Source organism: Alexandromys fortis, unplaced genomic scaffold, assembly GCF_014885135.2.
Source record: "Alexandromys fortis isolate MF-2015 unplaced genomic scaffold, M_Fortis_MF-2015_v1.1 scaffold_9, whole genome shotgun sequence".
Classification (NCBI taxonomy): Eukaryota; Metazoa; Chordata; class Mammalia; order Rodentia; family Cricetidae; genus Alexandromys; species Alexandromys fortis.
This window is the reverse complement of record NW_026067892.1, coordinates 19,074,121-19,090,604: the sequence shown is the minus strand read 5'-3', so window position 1 is coordinate 19,090,604 and position 16,484 is coordinate 19,074,121. Positions and strand designations below refer to the sequence as shown.

Genomic DNA, 16,484 nt, shown 5'->3' with positions numbered 1-16,484 from the left:
CTCCACTTCTCTGGGCCCAGCCTTCTCTTCCTCCTAGCATCCTTTCAGGCCATGGGGGAGAGGTCACAGAGATGCACATTGCTCAGGGGATGGTGTTTACCATTTTGCCTCTCAGCTGGTCCCACTGCATCAAACAACTATCAGTCGATAGCGCTAATGAACCACAAGACGAAGTCAGGCTGACTTCAGGCAATGATGTGTGTAAATTCTGCCCACTTGGGTGCTGCCCTGATTAATTACCCAAACCTTCAATCGATAGCCAGAGCGTAGGGATGTCCTCAACACTTTGAGGAGCATCGGGGAGGGCAGCAGAGCCAGCAGAGCGTTTGTCCTGATCTGGGTCTTTCTCTGCAAGGTTTGTTAAGTCTTTGATTCCAGTCCCCACCTAGGACACGGGGCTTTGCAAAAGAAGCTTGTGGACAGTCCCCTTCCGTGCACTGGTGGACCATGAGAAATTTAAGAGAGTCTCTCAGGTTTTTGCTTGGTATGTATCCCAGACTGACCTCAAAGTCCTGATCCTCCTCCTGCTGTAGACCTTCCCTTTTTTCTTGCTGGAAAGGGTCCCGTGTAGCCTAGGGTGGCCTGACCAAAGGTACCTTAAACTTCTGATTCTCCTGCTTCCACCTCCAAAATGCTAAAGTTACAGGTGCATACCACTACACCTGAGCTAGTTATGCAATGTTGGGGGTAGACCTTAGGGTGTCCTGCGAGCCAGGTGAGCGTTTGTCAGCTGCATCCCTAACCCTGCCGGAGCCTCTCAAATGCTGAAATTATCAGTGTACGCCATCGCACCTGGATACTTAAAGACAATTTGCTTTGGTTTCACGAGAGGATTCTGGAACTTTATATCATACATCCTACAGGTTTAGCTGAAGGGAACAGAGCTGCCCAAGAATGCCTCACTAAACCCATAGCTAAATGCATAGCATCTTAGGTGCCAAGATGTGGAATAGAAGTTGGACGTCTAGCAGAAGCAAGAACAAAGGGTTTGTGCATCCCTACACTAGAGCTGCAGAAATGGCTCAACAGTTAAAAGCATTGGCTGCCCTTGTAGAGGACCCAGGTTTAGTTCCCAGCACCCATATAGTAGCTAACAACCATCTGCAACTCCAATTCCAGGATATCTCTGACCTCTGCAGGCACCTGGTGCACACCTGGTACACAGATCGGCACAAAGCATCTACGCATAAAATTAAGATAAATTTTTAAAGTAAAAGGGAGCAGGGTACAATTTGTGCCTGTGATCCCAGCACTTGGAAGGTGATGGCTAGAGGATTAGGAATTCGGGGTCAGCCCTGGTTACATAGAAAGTTTGGGGCCAGCCTAGGCTATCGAAGACCTGATTGCAAAAAAAAAAAAAAAAAAAAAAAAAAAAACAGGAACCTGGAAGCGTACCTCAGTGGTTAAGAGCACTTGCTACTTTTCCTGGAGACCAGAGTTTGGTTCCCAGCACCCACATCATGCTGCTCACAGCCGACAGAAATTCCAGCTCCAGAGGGTCTGATTCCATCTTCTGGCCTCCAAAAGTGCACACACACACACACACACACACTCATGTGGGTGTGCACACTTCTTTAAAAAATCTTTGAAATGCCAGTGGTGGCACACGCTTTCAATCCCAGCACTCAGAAGGCAGGAGCGCTTGGATCTCTGAGTACAAGGCCAGCCTGGTCTACAGAACTAATTCTAGGACAGCCAGGGCTACACACAGAGAAACCCTGTCTTGATACACAGTAACGGGACTGGAGAGATGTCTCAGCAGTTAAGAGTACTGACTGCTCTTCCAGAGGATCCGGGCTCGGTTCCCAGCACCCATATGGCAATTCACAACTGTCTGTAACTCCAAGATCTGACACCCTCACACAGACATACATGCAGGCAAAGTACCAGTGCACAAAAAAAATAAAAAAATAAAAAATAAAAAAAAATCAACAAAAGAAAAACAAAACAAAATATTTAAAGCAACAAAAATGTTGTAAGAGTTTGAAGGGTGACCAAGGGACACGGCAGGGGGTGGTCTTGAGCTAATATTAAGTAGCAGGAGTTTAGGGTTGATCCACAGCCCTAAGAAGAAGTGCAGGCCAAAGTGGCAAGACCTTTTCCTGTTGTTAGTGCTGTACTGACACCTGCTCAGACTCAAGGAAGGGCAGTTGACATGGACACATACGGTGCCCTCATCAGAAAGACACAAGTTACTTCCTCTCCGTCCTGCATCCATCACGGCCTCTCGTCCAGATGCAGGGAGCATAAATGATCTTTCCGAAGCTTCGTCCTCAAGCTCTTGGCTGGCTTCTTGGGCTCATCATCTGCTAGCTAGACTGCTCTGGCTTGTCAGTTCTGCCAGCCTTGACATGGTCTGCGCCTCCCTAGCGCCTGCTTCTCAGCTGCTTCTGTCAGTTAATCACTGGAGAGAGAGCCAGCTGCTCTGTGCTTCTTCAAGGCGATTCGGAGAAAGGCTCAGGCAGTGGAGAGGCCAGCTAGGCTTGGAGGTAGACGTGGGAAAAGCAGGGACCAAGGTATCCAGCCTCTCGCCCGGCCTGGAGTCCCCGGCGATCCTCCAAGGCTGGGCTGCGGCAGGCCTTAGTGCAGCACCCAACAGTCTGGAGCAGTGCCTTCCAGGGACCCCAGCCACCGTGCAGACCACTGGCCTTCGTGGCAGACGAACAGAGAAGTCATGAAGTCCAGCATGAAGAAGGGTTCTTAGCAACTCCAAGTTCAGTCCCCCTAGAGAAACTGAGGCAGGAGCTGCAGTCGCCGGTGACAGAAGGGGAGGGAAGCGCTGTGACAGTCAGGGTTAAAAGCCTGAGCAGCCCACCCATCATGACTACCTTCAGATATAGAAAGAGCCTGAAAAAGCAGGCTAATGTCTTGACCCTGACCCCCCCCCAGGTGGGTGTTAGGGTTAGGGACTGCCCTTCCTGTTTCAGTCACTGGCTCCATGACCTTGGTCACCAAGAGTCTGAGGCTCAATTCCTTTGTCTGCAAAGTGGATCGTTGTGAAGAACCTTCTAGAACAGGGCCTCAAACATCAGTTTCTTTGAAGTCTCTTTCTCTGCTAGGCTCTCTTAGACAAGCTGACAAGCTCCTGTGACAGGCACTTAGAAGCAGCTTTTGCTAAAAAGCATTAACTCCTCGCTCAGGCTCATGGGTCACTCAAAGCAAAACAAAAGCCTGGCATCTCTGCCTTTATCTATGTCTGTCGCTTTGACTTTGACTCCTGCCTGACAGGCATGTTAGTCACTCAGGAATGACTGTTGAACACACACACACACTCAGGCTGAAGGCACAGAAATGAGTCACTGTCTTCCCTTGGATTCCAGGAATAACAAAGACTGGCAGGACAGACCACCATTCTCCAGACGTAGGCACCTCCCAGGAGCCCGCCATCTTGCCAGAACCATATTGGTCCCTGTCAACAATGACAGCGGTTGACAGCTTAGTAGTTCATTTGTGAGGCCCCTTGGAAAGAGCGGGACTGTTTAATTATATGCACGCCTCTTGCCCTTTCCCCCGTTCTTTCTTTTCTTAAACCTGAGGTTCCTATCAGTACCCTGAGGATGGATTTTGTGTCTCTTTGTCTCTGGGGAGCACAGGGTCCCTTGTGCATGCTCTTGCTCGGATGGTTGAAGTGGTTTTAAAGTGGATTAAGGCAATTAGGGCCGCTTCATGGCAGTCTGAGCGAGAAAGCAGGGCTTCCTCTTGGCCCCTCGGCCCCCGTAGCTTTATCCTCCAAGCATGGCCGTTGAGCTGAAGGTGAGACTTAAATGGGAAAAAGAGCGAGTTCGCTCTGGAACCAAATATGAATGACCGTGGCCTGAGAATGTCAATTCAGATAACCTCAGACTCCAGTTTTCCATCTCGGTAATGGTGTGAAGTTTTTATAGTAACAAAAGAGAATTGTAATCAATTGCTTTTCAGAGGCATTGGTGGAAACACCGAGCTGTGTGGGTCTCAGAAAATTGGGAAAAATCTCAGCTATTAAGCCTCGGATGCTATCTGATAACTTTCAGCCCTTGGATTGGTAGGAACTAGGGTCTGTCTGTACATTTCTAACGATTGATCTAATTGTCAGGAAGGTGCTGGGTCATATAGAGATGAGCCCGTGAAGAGAGTGAGCCTGGCCCGGGATAATTCGCCTCGGAACTCATAGTCTAACCTCTGCACCATCGTTGAAGTTCTAATCAGTCATTGTGCCGAAGGTTCAGTGGAACGTGAGGTTCTTTTCTGGAACGTCTGTCTCGAAAAATCAATGGTGATTTAAAATTTTAACAGAGAACACTTAGATAAAATCTTTACAGAGTCTGACATGGTAATTATCTCAAACATAAAAATCCTTGTTTTTTTTTTTTATAAATGTTACTAAGAACAGATCAGTAACACCATTTTAAAAATTATTTTGGTTTTGTGCATACCTGAGTATATGTCTGTCCAGTATCTGAGTTCAGTGCCCTTGAAGAGCAGAGAAGAGAACTAAATTCCCCTGGGACCGCAGTTACAGAGAGTTGTGAGTAGCCACGTAGGTGCTGTGGGACTTGAACCTGGGTCTTCTAGAAGACCATCTGAACCATCTCTCCAGCCCCAGTAACTCCATCTGTGAATGAAAACCTAAGGAACTCTAGAGAAAATGTGAGCATAACATAGATAAAATGTGTTAATTATTGTGGAAAACATTTCTACTTTTTTTTAAAACGAGCAAATTAACTAGATTTGCTTAAGTTTTGTGAATTTAGAGGAGTTTGAACTAAGTTCATGAGCTGCCTTACTCTTACTAGAGGCCTGCTTTAACCAAAGCCTTTTGGGGAACTTTTATCATATAGTAAAAAGGGACACAGAAATAAGTATGCTTGCACATCAGGATAATGCGACTGTGATGTTAAGACTCTGTTGTGGGGAGAAGATCAGTGGTTAAGAGCACAGGCTGCTCTTCCAGAGGACCTGGGTTCAATTCCCAGCACCCACATGATGGATCACAACCATCTGTAACTCCAGTTCCAGGAGTTAGAGGAGTTCTGGCCTCCTTAGGCACGGCATACATGTAGTACATAGCTATACAGACAAAACATGCATACTTATTAAATACATATCAAGAATAAAAGGAGTATATGCTGCTCTTGCAGAGGACCTGGGTTCAATTCCAAGCACAACCACCTGTAATCACAGCTCTAGGGGATATGACAGACTCTTGTGACCTCCATGGGTGTTTGTGCACACTCTGCAATGCACACACTAAACGTGCACACACATATACACACATAAGTGGTTGCGAGGCAGAATTATGCCGTGAAACAGATTTACCCATTTATAAGGAATGTCAACTTAAAATTATAACAGAGTGATACAGATTAAGAGCAACCTGAAGCTGTCTGCTGTTGCTAGTTTAATTTTTTTCCTTGTCAGTGTTTATTTAGGTCTTATTGAAATCATCAGGTCGAGAGAGCCTGATCATTTATGCTGCACAAAGAGACGCCATGGCGTTTTAAAGAGCACAGGCTGGTGTTTCCTTCTCATGGCCTGGAAATCAAATTTGCCTCTGTCCTTTTTTTTTTTTAAGAGTTAAAATCTTATTTTATTTTATTTTATTATTTTTTTAATATTTATTTATTTATTATGTATACAATATTCTGTCTGCGTGTATTCCTGGAGGCCAGACGAGGGTACCAGATCCCATTACAGATGGTTGTGAGCCACCATGTGGTTGCCGGGAATTGAACTCAGGACCTTTGGAAGAGCAGGCAGTGCTCTTAACCTCTGAGCCATCTCTCCAGCCCCCCTTATTTTATTTTTACCTTTATTATTTTACATGTATGGGTGTTTTGTCTGCATGTATATGTGTGTTCCATATGCATGCTGGGTGCCCACAGAGGCCAGAAGGGGATCAAACCCAGGTCCTCTGAAAGAGCAGTCAGCAGTCTTAACTGCTAAACCATCTCCAACTCCCAAGATTTATTTGATTTTTAGTTGTGTGTTTGTGGGGAGGTATGCTTGCAGAGATCAGAAAGAGAGCCTTGGATCCCCTGGAGCGGAAACTGGTAGTTTATGAGCCCCCCCCCCCATAGGTGCCAGGAGCCAAACTCCCGGTCTTCAGCTAGAGCACCCGTTGCTCTAACTGCGACGCCATCTCTCCACCTCTTGCCCCAGTTCTTTAGGACATCCCAGAGGTGAGTCTAAAGGGATAAAATGGCCTGTGGCACACTGAAACAAGATCGGTGACCCTCATTCTTAACAAGGTGTCCCTCCTCTCAAAAGGACCACCTGCAGCCAGAGAGATAATGGGTACAGACCCTTGCCACCAACCACAAATGACCTCAGTCATTCCATTTGATCCTTGGACCCCACGTGGTGAAAATAGAGAACCGATGGTGGCAGGCTGTCCTCTTCCTCTGACCTCCACAGGTATGCCATAGTGGGCGTGCACACGTGCACACATACACACTCACACATACACACAGTATGATCTTTTTTTTTTTTAAGGTCTGCATGGTGCTAGAGCCAACAGTGGAAGGGCAGACATGCTGGGCCAGCTTCTGAAGGAGAAGATGTACCATGCTGTTGTCGCAGGGAAATCCTAGGTGACAGATGAACATTGTCAGCACCATGGCCACAGAGAAGGGAGGGAAATAGGCGTGCACAGACCCACGCAGCAATGCTGAGGCTGTTTAGAACTGGGTCTGAACGGGAAAACAGTAACTCTCTCTCTCTTGTGGGATAAGCTATAAGCTGCCGTGGCCTGAGAACCTCAGTTGCCAGAAGAGGAGGACATCTCTGCTCAGAGCTGTCCCCTAGGGACAGACTCCTGAGGCACTTGGGGAAAGTTCCCAGAGGAGGCGGGGTCCCTCGCCCACCCGTCAGGGTTCTGGCAAGTGTGAACTGGCGTAGGGAGGCCCTCCACAGACACCAGGGTGGAGGGAGTTGCATAAGGGCCATTCCACGGTGGGGATAGGCGGGCTGATGAAAGTATTCCTCTCAAGGTCAGAGTAGGAAAAAAGGCAGGCTTATTTAGTATACTGCAAAGATACCAGAGGGCGTGGTGGTGAGGGAACTACTGGTGTGTGTGACGGGACACAGTCTCTGTTTCTGTGGAGTCCTCCTTCAGTTAGGGTGAGCCTCTGTGGATGAGGACAGCTCAGACCAATCAGTGTCTGTTCCTGGGTGGTTAGGGGGAGTCACCTGTGTGCAGGTTCCCTGGCCAGTAACTCCTGCCATGCAAATGACGGACAACCTGGACTGGCTCTTGTTTGGTGCTAACAACGGTTAGTTAAACAGGCCGTTTAAGTGAGCAATTTCACACGTAATTTCTTGTCTCCAGCACATAGATGAGGGCAGCTCTGGAGATGGCTGTAGCTAATCTTGTTTGGCCTGGCCATTCTGTCCGGTCCACTGTTTGGGGTGTCCTTTCTAGGCCAGATTCATAGAGACCTTTTGGCTTTCTGGTCTCCCAGTCAGAGTCCCTCTACAACTGGCCCGTCTTTTCTGTTGCTGTTATTTTGGTTTTGGTCTTTAAAGACAAGGTTTCTCTGCATGGCCCTGACTGTCTTGGAACTTACTCTGTAGATCAGGCTGGCCTCAAACACAAATCTGCCTGCATCTGCCTCCCAAAAGCTGGGATTAAAGGCATGTGCCACCCCACCCTACTGCAGCTGGTCCCTCTTTAATCTTGCAATTAGTTCCTCTTGGCTGTACATCTGACGGCCAGCACTTGGGGAGCGTGTTCCCAAAGAGGCTTTCATCATAGTGTTTGAAATCTATCTCTGTGTTAAAAATCTTCCATTCCCTATCCAGTCGGTGGTAGTAACCATGCGAGTCTCAGATAATTCCCTGCGAGTGGATGGCGACAGAAGGCCCCTTTGCTCCTCTCCTCCTGCTCAGCATCCCCCTCCCCACTTCTTCAGTTCTTCCTGGTGCTGATTAAAACTCGGCTTGCTGCGTTTACTTCATCTCTTTAATGGGCATATCAGATGGGATGTCCAGCCTAGTTTGTTGGGACTGCGGGAGCCTGGGATTTTACCCTTAACCCGCCAGTTACATCTGAGCCTTGATGTCCCTCTGTGCCCCATGGAAAGTTAGTTATCAGTGAAATGACTCGATCTCATTAAGCCAAATGCAAGGAGCTTCCTGATTCTTGGTGCTGGGGGGGGGGGGGGCTAGGGGTTGTGTGAGATGATGAGCCTAAAGAATGAGCCTTTTGTCTTCCTGCCATTAGCCCTGCAGCCAATACGGGGCTGCTGCCCAAGAGGAAGTCCAAGGAAGTGGGTGGGCACTGGCAGATGTCAATCAGTTTGCTTTCCCTCCACTCCTGGGGTTAGGTCTGTTTTACCTGCCTCCTGCGAGAGAGGGTATTTACTCTGCACTCTGTCCTCGCCCTAGTCTGTTAGGGATCACCCTGCCCTTGGACCTGCGGTAGTTTCTGCTTGCCAGACAGTGAGGACACTCTCGCATCTGTCTTGTGGATCTGGGTCCCACTGTGCCAGCTGTACACCGAAGCCCCTGAATGAGCCCCTGATCTAATGATACCCAGCCCTCCCTCCCTCCCTTAGAGGCCGATCGCCCTGAAGTCTAAGAATGGGTGACGCTCCCTTTTCTAACACCTTCCACCTGAAGGTTTGGCCGCCCGCCCCACGTGTTGCTCCTCTTCTGATTAAGCCCACTCAGCTGAGGAGGGTGGCAGAAGCCAGCTTGGAAGGCTTGCCTGGGAGATGGCACAAAGGACACAGGGCCAGTAGCCAACCAGCCTGGCATCCATCATCCATCCCCTGGTTTACTACCTAGCTGAATTTTCGCCTCCCTCCCACCCCCGGCCCCCCTCTTCCCCTCCCCCATGCAAGTCTTTAGCCTCTCTAGACTTTATTCTACACAGAGGCTAGGATAAGCATGGTATTTAGGACTGGAGAGATAGTTCAGCAACTAAGATTTTTTTTTTTTTTCGAGACAGGGTTTCTCTGTAGCTTTAGTGCCCGTCCCAGAACTAGCTCTTGTAGACCAGGCTGGCCTCGAACTCCCAGAGATCCGCCTGTCTCTGCCTCCTGAGTGCTGGGATTAAAGGTGTGCGCCACCACCGCCTGGCAGCAGCAACTAAGATTGTATACTGCATTTGGAGAAGATGTGGGTTTTGGTTCCCAACTGTCAGTGTTAGGTGACTCACAATACCTCCGGCTCCAGTTCTAGGGAACCCCAGGCCTTCTTCTAGTCAATGTTTGGGTGGAAGCTTCACCCGAGCCCCTGCCATCCATATATCCAAAGAGTCCAGAATGTTCATCCAAGCCCCCTCCCCCATCTCTCTCCAAACCCTGTGTACCTCAGAAAGCCTGCCAAATGATGGCCCCTCCCTCAGAGATGCTCAAGACCACTCCCACAGGGTATTTAAAAGGCCTCCCAGAAAACAGACAGTGGTTTTCTGGTCTTCTTTTATCTCCTCTCTGGGAGGCTGGAAAATCATTCGGGAGTGGTTTACTCATTAAACCTGGGTTTTTTCTAATTTGGTTTGATTTGGTCTGGTTTGGATTTCTGCATTGGCGGACAGGCTTTTCAGGGTGCAGAAACTTTTCTGTTTCCCCAGGGACACATGCACACACACACACACACACACACACACACGTTCTCCTGAGGCACATATGCGCATACACATGTGTTCTCCCCAGACGTGTACATGAACTCGTACACACAGCATGTGCATAAACAAAACCTTTTAAAAAATGCTACTCGGCTCATTCGGTTATAGAAAATGTTAAGTTAAAAATGTTAATAATCCATGTAGATCATAAATTGGCACACCCTCGATCCATATTCCCTAACTCCGTGGCTCCATTGATAGAATGCTTACCTAGCATGCATCACGCCCTGGGCTCAGTCCCCAGCACTGCATAAACTGGAAGTGATGGAGCAGGTGTGCATTGCCAGCTACTGGGAGGTAGAGATGAGATGGTCAGAAATCCAGTCATCCTTGGTTACATGGCCTATTCAAGGCCAGCATTCAATATACGAGTCCCTGCATGAAAATAAAAACAAATAATAACAACTGAAAATGCTGTCAATAAAACGAGTCCGCAGAGGTCCTGGAGTCATTGCGTGGAGTCCTACTTTGTTAGGCTTGGGCTGGGCTTAACAGCTTTGGAGAGGAGGCCCCTGGGAAGCCCCACAGACATGGAGCCACCTACCTATTCAGTCATGGAGCCTCGGATCACTTTCTCCCACCCCCATGCCTACAGAAGATGCTTTGTAGTCCCATACCCGGCCCCTGCTCTGCTTCTCAAATGTCCTTGAGCTTCAGGCTCCTCTTCTGTGAAGTGGGCAGAGGAGCCCCTGAGCTGCCTCGACTTCCTCAGTTTTGTAAGCTCTGGTACATGCGCAGGGAAAGACCAGCCAGAGCTGGTGGTTTCTCTGTTTTCTTCCTAGCAGTCAAGGCTGCGGGGGAGGGCAGTGGTCTGTGCTTTGGGAGTCTTCGCTATCCACCACCCCTGAAGGACTCCAAGGTTTGTGTCGAGGGAGACGAGGGACCTTGCTGAAGGTCTAGGGTGTATCTCTGCTATGGGTATGGGGACAGCCAGGCCTGGGCTTCAGTTGAAAGCTTTGGGGAGACAGGCTGATCAGAGCTAGAGTCCAGGAACCATCAGAGGCAGCTCCATACACACCCTGTGATGGAGCCTTTGACTGTGCTGGCCGGCAGCCAATGGCATCCTCAGACTAGCCTTTAGGGACCGATGATCAGCCTATGTGTCCATCCCTGGCAGAGTAGAAGGGAAGATGCAGCGCGGAGCAGAACACGGCCCCCTTGGCTGCAGTTCAAAGCCGGTGATTATGTATGTGGCGGGCCTTGTAAACGGATCCCACAACAGGATTTAATACATCCCAAAAATCTTGGCCACTTGCCAAGCCACACGGTCAGGGCCGGGGGCGGAAGTGCAAGACAGAACGCTTGCTAGTAGGCCCCAGTCCCCAACACTACAAAATACGAAAACAAAAGCTGTCAAGAGCCAGGTTGGAGGGGCTCCCGCAAGCCAAATCTGGAACAAATTGAACAACAGATTAATTAAACACAACAGTCTGGAATCAGTAGAAGCGGCGAAGTCCCTGTTAATAAACAGATGGGCAGCCAAGAAGGGCAGCCTGTGTTAGGCAGTGCGGGGCCGAGCTGCTTCAGACGCTCGGTCTACAGCCATCATAGTAATAGCAAGGCCCATCCGTGGACATCGAGGCCGTGGCAACGGGTGGGAAGTAGTGAGGCGACTCGGTTGCCTGCTCTTAAACTGTGTCCCCACAGACTGCTTGTTATTTGCAAATGAGGGGGAAAAAAATCCCGAAAACAGCAGTAATTATATGGTGGAGGAATCCAGCACCACACTGACAGGGTAATCACAACAGCCTTCAGGACGACCGTGCACCTGCCAGGCGAGCACCACCTGTGCAAGCTTGCAACCGCGGGCCTGTGTTCCCACCGAATGACAGGGCTGAGGAAGGTCCAGCGCAGGCGGGGCTAGAAATGATTATGGAGGAAAGCTGGGCTGTCTGTGGGCTTTCTGTTTAGTGTTTTGTTTTTCTTGTGTGTGTGTGCCTATTTTATCGTGTTTGTATTGTTTTGGTTTTCTTGAGACAGAGTCTTTGTGGTCCTGGCCGTCCTGAAACTCACTCTGTAGACCAGGCTAGACTCAAACTCAACAGAGATCCGCCTGCCTCTTCCTCCCCAGTGCTGGGATTAAAGCACTCGCCACCACAGCCAGCATTATTTGGGGGGCTTGTTGATTGACGGTGAGAAGGAGAACACACCATAGCATGCCTGTAACGGTGAGGACTTGGGGATATCGGCTCTGTGCTTCCACCACGCGGGCTCCTCCGTTTGCCAGAGGAGCCGTGTCGCCTGCCACCTCGTGTATTAGAACTCAAGTCAGGCCATCACTACCTCCTTTTTTTTTTGACAAAGTGCCCTGGGTGTATTTGGAGAAAGGTCCTATTACCTTTGGATAAATTGAACGGGTGGTAATTTGAAACCTGATGCCCACATTCTACACATTAGCATTCGGGACCCAGAGCTGTGACAGGAAAGGTTGGCTCTGATTCCTGAGAACACCTAGCCTCTGACCATCCAGGGCACTCCTGCAGGCGTGTGACCCAGGGGACATGGTGTGACAAGGATGATGTCAGACCTTGAACCAAGGTAGCCGTGAAGGGCTGCTGTCCTGTCCAGGATCTCAGCAGTACTGGTCTACAGGTGGGTGGAAGGAAGTCCGGAACATCCTGGATAGTTCTGCTTTAGAGACTCCGCCTCAAGGTTTACTTTCCCATACTGCTTATCTGTTGGTGGATATTAAGCGATTGTGAATAGCTCTCCTGTTCTCTCTACGGAACAGGATTTCAATCTATGTAAGAATAAAATTGCGGCTTATATGGTGATTCTATTTTTTGAGATGCCTGATCTAATTGCCCCCATAACTAACCTGCTGGTTTCAAAATGTCTTGGGTAGCCCAGGCTACCCTCAGACTCACTGTGTAGTAGAGTGATCCTCCAGCCTCTGCTTTCTAAGTGCTGGGATTACAGACACAAGCCTCCATGGCCAGACTAGGTCCTCAATTTATTAATGCTTTTCCACATATGGCTGACCCCTCCCTCAGAGATGGGACCCCTGAGCTGAGCCCATACATGGTGGTCCAAGAGCAGCAAGCCCATGCCAGCTCTTTGTGCTGCCAAGTCTTCTTGCTCTGTCATCTTTCCCAGGCTGTTCGCTCGCTCGCTCGCTCACACCCCTGTAACCTGTCCCCTTTCTCCCCAACAGATGTGCCTGTGGAGAAGCTGGCCACCATGCCAGCTCTGCGTGTCATCAACTTGCGCCTCAACCCCTTGAGCGCCGAGGTGCGCGTCATTGCTCCACCTCTCATCAAGTTTGATATGCTCATGTCTCCAGAGGACGCCCAGGTCCCTCCACCTTAGGACACACCCCCTGCGCTCACCCAGCAAGGGACGAAGGCTCCTGAGAGGAGGGAAGCCCATGGGAGGCCAGGCTTGGGGAGCAGGGTGGGTGGGCCAGACAGCATACAGTGGGAGGGGACGCAACTAAGCCAAGATAAGGTAGCTTAGCACTATAGTGAGCCCTGGTGCCCCAGAGGAAGGAGGCTGGGTGAGTCCAGAGCCTGGGCTCGGGGGGGCCCCCACAGCTGTGGTGCTGACCTAGGTAGGTTTCTTTCTCTCTCCAAGCTCAGTTACTTGGGAGGAGGAATGGCACTGGAGAGCCTTTCCTGCTTGGGGCCCCTCTGCGGTTCTGCCTCCACGCCGTCAAGACACCCTCCAGGCTGGTGGATGAGCCTTCTATGGGTGTTTTATGGACCTTATGATCTCCTGTGGGAGCCAGTTACTATCCTGAGAAGAGACCACCTCTGACTCTGTCGCCTTCTGAGGACTGAACACAGCCCTTCTTCTAAAAGATGCCCTTCATGGTGCCATGTCCTGACCATCAGTGCCTGGTCTGGTTGGAGCCTGAACTGGAGTTCAGATGCCTGCATCCTATGGTTGGGTCCTGTGGCAGGAGTGTCTATGAAGAAACCTATAGACATCTGGCTGGGGTACAGAGGGTCAGCTCCAGGGAGCTGGGAAGACAAGGGAAGGAAGTTCTATGCATGCTTATCTGTCCTTGCCTGATAATGGCCCGGTATAGCCAGGCATCATCCCCTGGATGATCAGGAGATGTGGCCCAGAGAAGACAAAACCATCTTTACCTGTGACTTTGACCTGAGGTCCTTAGGTGAACTCCTTCACCATGGCCTCCCTCTGGTAGCAACCTGGTTGCCTTGTCTTAGCCCTAGACCAGCAGCCTCAAGGCTATCACCATAATCAATGACCTGTCATCTCAAGGACCTTTGCCTGTGGCCTGGTGGGTAGCCAGAGGATAGGGTGGCTGTCCCAGTCTTCTCAGAACTGTGGAATTTCCCAGGGGGTGGCTGGACACTTTACCCCCTGATAAGGCCTAAACTTGGGGACATCCCTGCCCCCCTCAATCTCCATGTGTCTACCTCTTCACCTGAGCAATTAGGCCTATCAGCTGCCCTGGCCCTGGCTGCTTTATACCTTTGCGTAGGTCTGTGAAGGTCATGGAGGCCCCAGGGCACAGGTAAGGCTGGGCCACTTTGTCTCCAAGGCTTTACAGTATAGAACTGGCACTGCTGCTCAGAGAAGACACCTGTCTAGAGTTTGTCTGGGTCCCTGCCCTCTCACAGTGCTCCTGGATCTTGGTAAGGATGCCATAGGGGCACTGCTGGTACCACTGAGGGCTGTGTATCCTAAGAGAAACCTCGTTCATTCTGCTCTCATCCCAAGGCCAGCCCGCCAGATGAGGTAGACACAGGCCAAACAAGGGGTGGGAGCAGCCCTGGCTGCTCCCACCCTGTGTCCCTAAGTTGGGGATTTCACCTTGTTGAAGAAGAGAAGGGCTTCTCTGGGGTGTAAGAGGGATCCCATGGTTGGAGCCTGGCAACTCCCAATGTGGTCAGACTAACACACTAACACCTGTGTTCTGGAAATGTGGCCTCTGATGGTGTGCATCTGTCGGTCCAGCACTTGGGAGGCCAGGACTGCAGGGTTGTAGGTGTGAGGCCAGCCTGTGTTGCACAACGAGAGCCTGTCTCAACACCACGACAGCAGACGAGGTAAGAGAGAAGAAAAGCAAAGACTGTCTGACGTGGCGGTGCCCACTTGGAATCCCAGCCCTCAGAAAGTGGAAGCAGAAGTGTCAGGAGCTCTAGGCCAGCCTCGGCCAAGAATAAAGCATCTCTGGGCTATGTGAGATCCCGTCAAAGTCAAGTAAAAGGGAAACTAAAATGCAGGTTCTCGGGCCTTACACCAATTTCTGAGTCAGAGCCGTGTCTTAAGAAGAACCATAGCTGGTTCCCTCAGTGGGGTCACACAGGGCCTGGGTAGCCTGTATAAATAGAGACTGCTTGTTTATTTCCCTGCCATTCAGGCCCAAATGAAGATACGTTAATTACAACACTGTTTAGCTCAGGTTCCTTATTAACTAACTCTTAAATCTTAACCCATTTCTGTTCATCTGTGTATCACCATGAGCCTATGGCTTACTGGAAAGGGTATGGCAGCCATCTTTTTCCTTCGGTGACTACAAGGCGTCTCTCTGACTCCACCTACTTCCTATATATATCTCTGTTCCGATTTCCTGCCTGACTCTATTCTGCCCTGGCATAGGCCCAAAGCAGATTCTTTATTAACCAAAGGTATTCAGAGCATACAGAGGGGAATCCCACATCATGCCTGGGCATTTCCCAACACCACACACATACACACACTTCCATGGATCTGAGTATATGCTTAGCCTCCCACTAACAGTACTGGAAGGCCCTTGCATCTTAGGTCATTTCTCAGTCTTTGCATCACTGGGATGGTCTATATAGTGATCACCAGATGATGGTTAGGTCTGTCCTGTCATCCCACCCCAGCTCTGGTTCATCCTGCATGCCAGTTAGGGTTGCTCCTGGAAGTTGTCTGTGCTGCCTAGACATTATGATCCGGCCTGTCTGGGCAAGCTTAGCCAGAAACCTCCAGATCCAGGCTCAGAGAGTGAGGAAGCCGTTCGCTTCAGTCTGCAATAAAGGATGGATGTGTTAATCTCATCTGCCTGGGTAGTGTTTGGTTTTTCCTTCTCCGTTCTTTCCCAGTGTGTATGTGTGATATTTGATTCATTCCCCCAGCACAGACTCTGGGGGTCAGGGTCCGGTTGTCATCTGCCCACCTTTGAAGGGGGGGGGGGCTGGGCCTGGTGGAAAAAGCTTGAGTTACAGAGTTTAGTTCTCCAAGTATCAGCTGCTAGTCATTAGATCAGCTGGGCCTGCCTACCGAGTCCTTCGGGAGTGAGCTGTGAGCTGTGGATGTTCCCTCAGGGAAGGAGTTGAGAGAGAAGGTTATTAGATCCAACATCTGAGATGCCAGCTGCTCTCCGGGCCTTCTATGTGCTAGTCTGTAGGCTAGGGAGTGTTAACTGAGAGTCTTCCATCAGTATGACTACAAGGAAGTCATTATCTATGCGGTGTAAAGACTTTGCAGTGAGGCTTTTTTTTGGGGGGGGGGGTCACCCACACTCCTATAAGCAACTCCTCACCCGGGCTCTGTAAAGGAACTCAATAAACTCATTGTTTCCCCAGATTTAACTTTGGTGGGATCATACTTTGGTTTGTCAAATTCTTAAAACCACAAAGGAGAAGAAGCCGCATTGGACCCTGGTGGTGATAGTCGTATGCTTTTAATCCCAGCCAGAGGTAAGCAGATCGTCCAGAGAACCCGGGTTGAATTCCTAGCACCCACATGGCAACTCACAACTGTCTGTAACTTCAGGATCCAACACCTTCACACAGACACATATTCAGGTAAAACACCAATGCACACAAAAGAAAAAGAAAAAGCTGTATTGGGGCAAGCACACGAATGTACAGCCTGCAGCAGGGCCCTGCAGAGCAGTGGGATGGGTGTGGACCTGCAGAAGGCTGTGTCTTCAGAA

The 16,484-nt window shown here is 49.8% G+C and overlaps 1 protein-coding gene across 2 annotated transcripts in view; it reads left to right on the top strand.

Moving 5' to 3' along the window:
* Lrrc20 (leucine rich repeat containing 20) overlaps positions 1–16,122 on the top strand; it is a 97,122-nt gene extending 81,000 nt beyond the window's left edge. For both annotated transcript variants that reach the window (XM_050140837.1, XM_050140845.1), the window contains exon 5: positions 12,762–16,122. In XM_050140837.1, coding sequence (XP_049996794.1) covers positions 12,762–12,916 — 155 coding nt within the window. In that variant the 3' untranslated portion in view covers positions 12,917–16,122. The remainder of the gene's footprint in view (positions 1–12,761) is intronic.
* Positions 16,123–16,484: the final 362 nt, after the last annotated feature.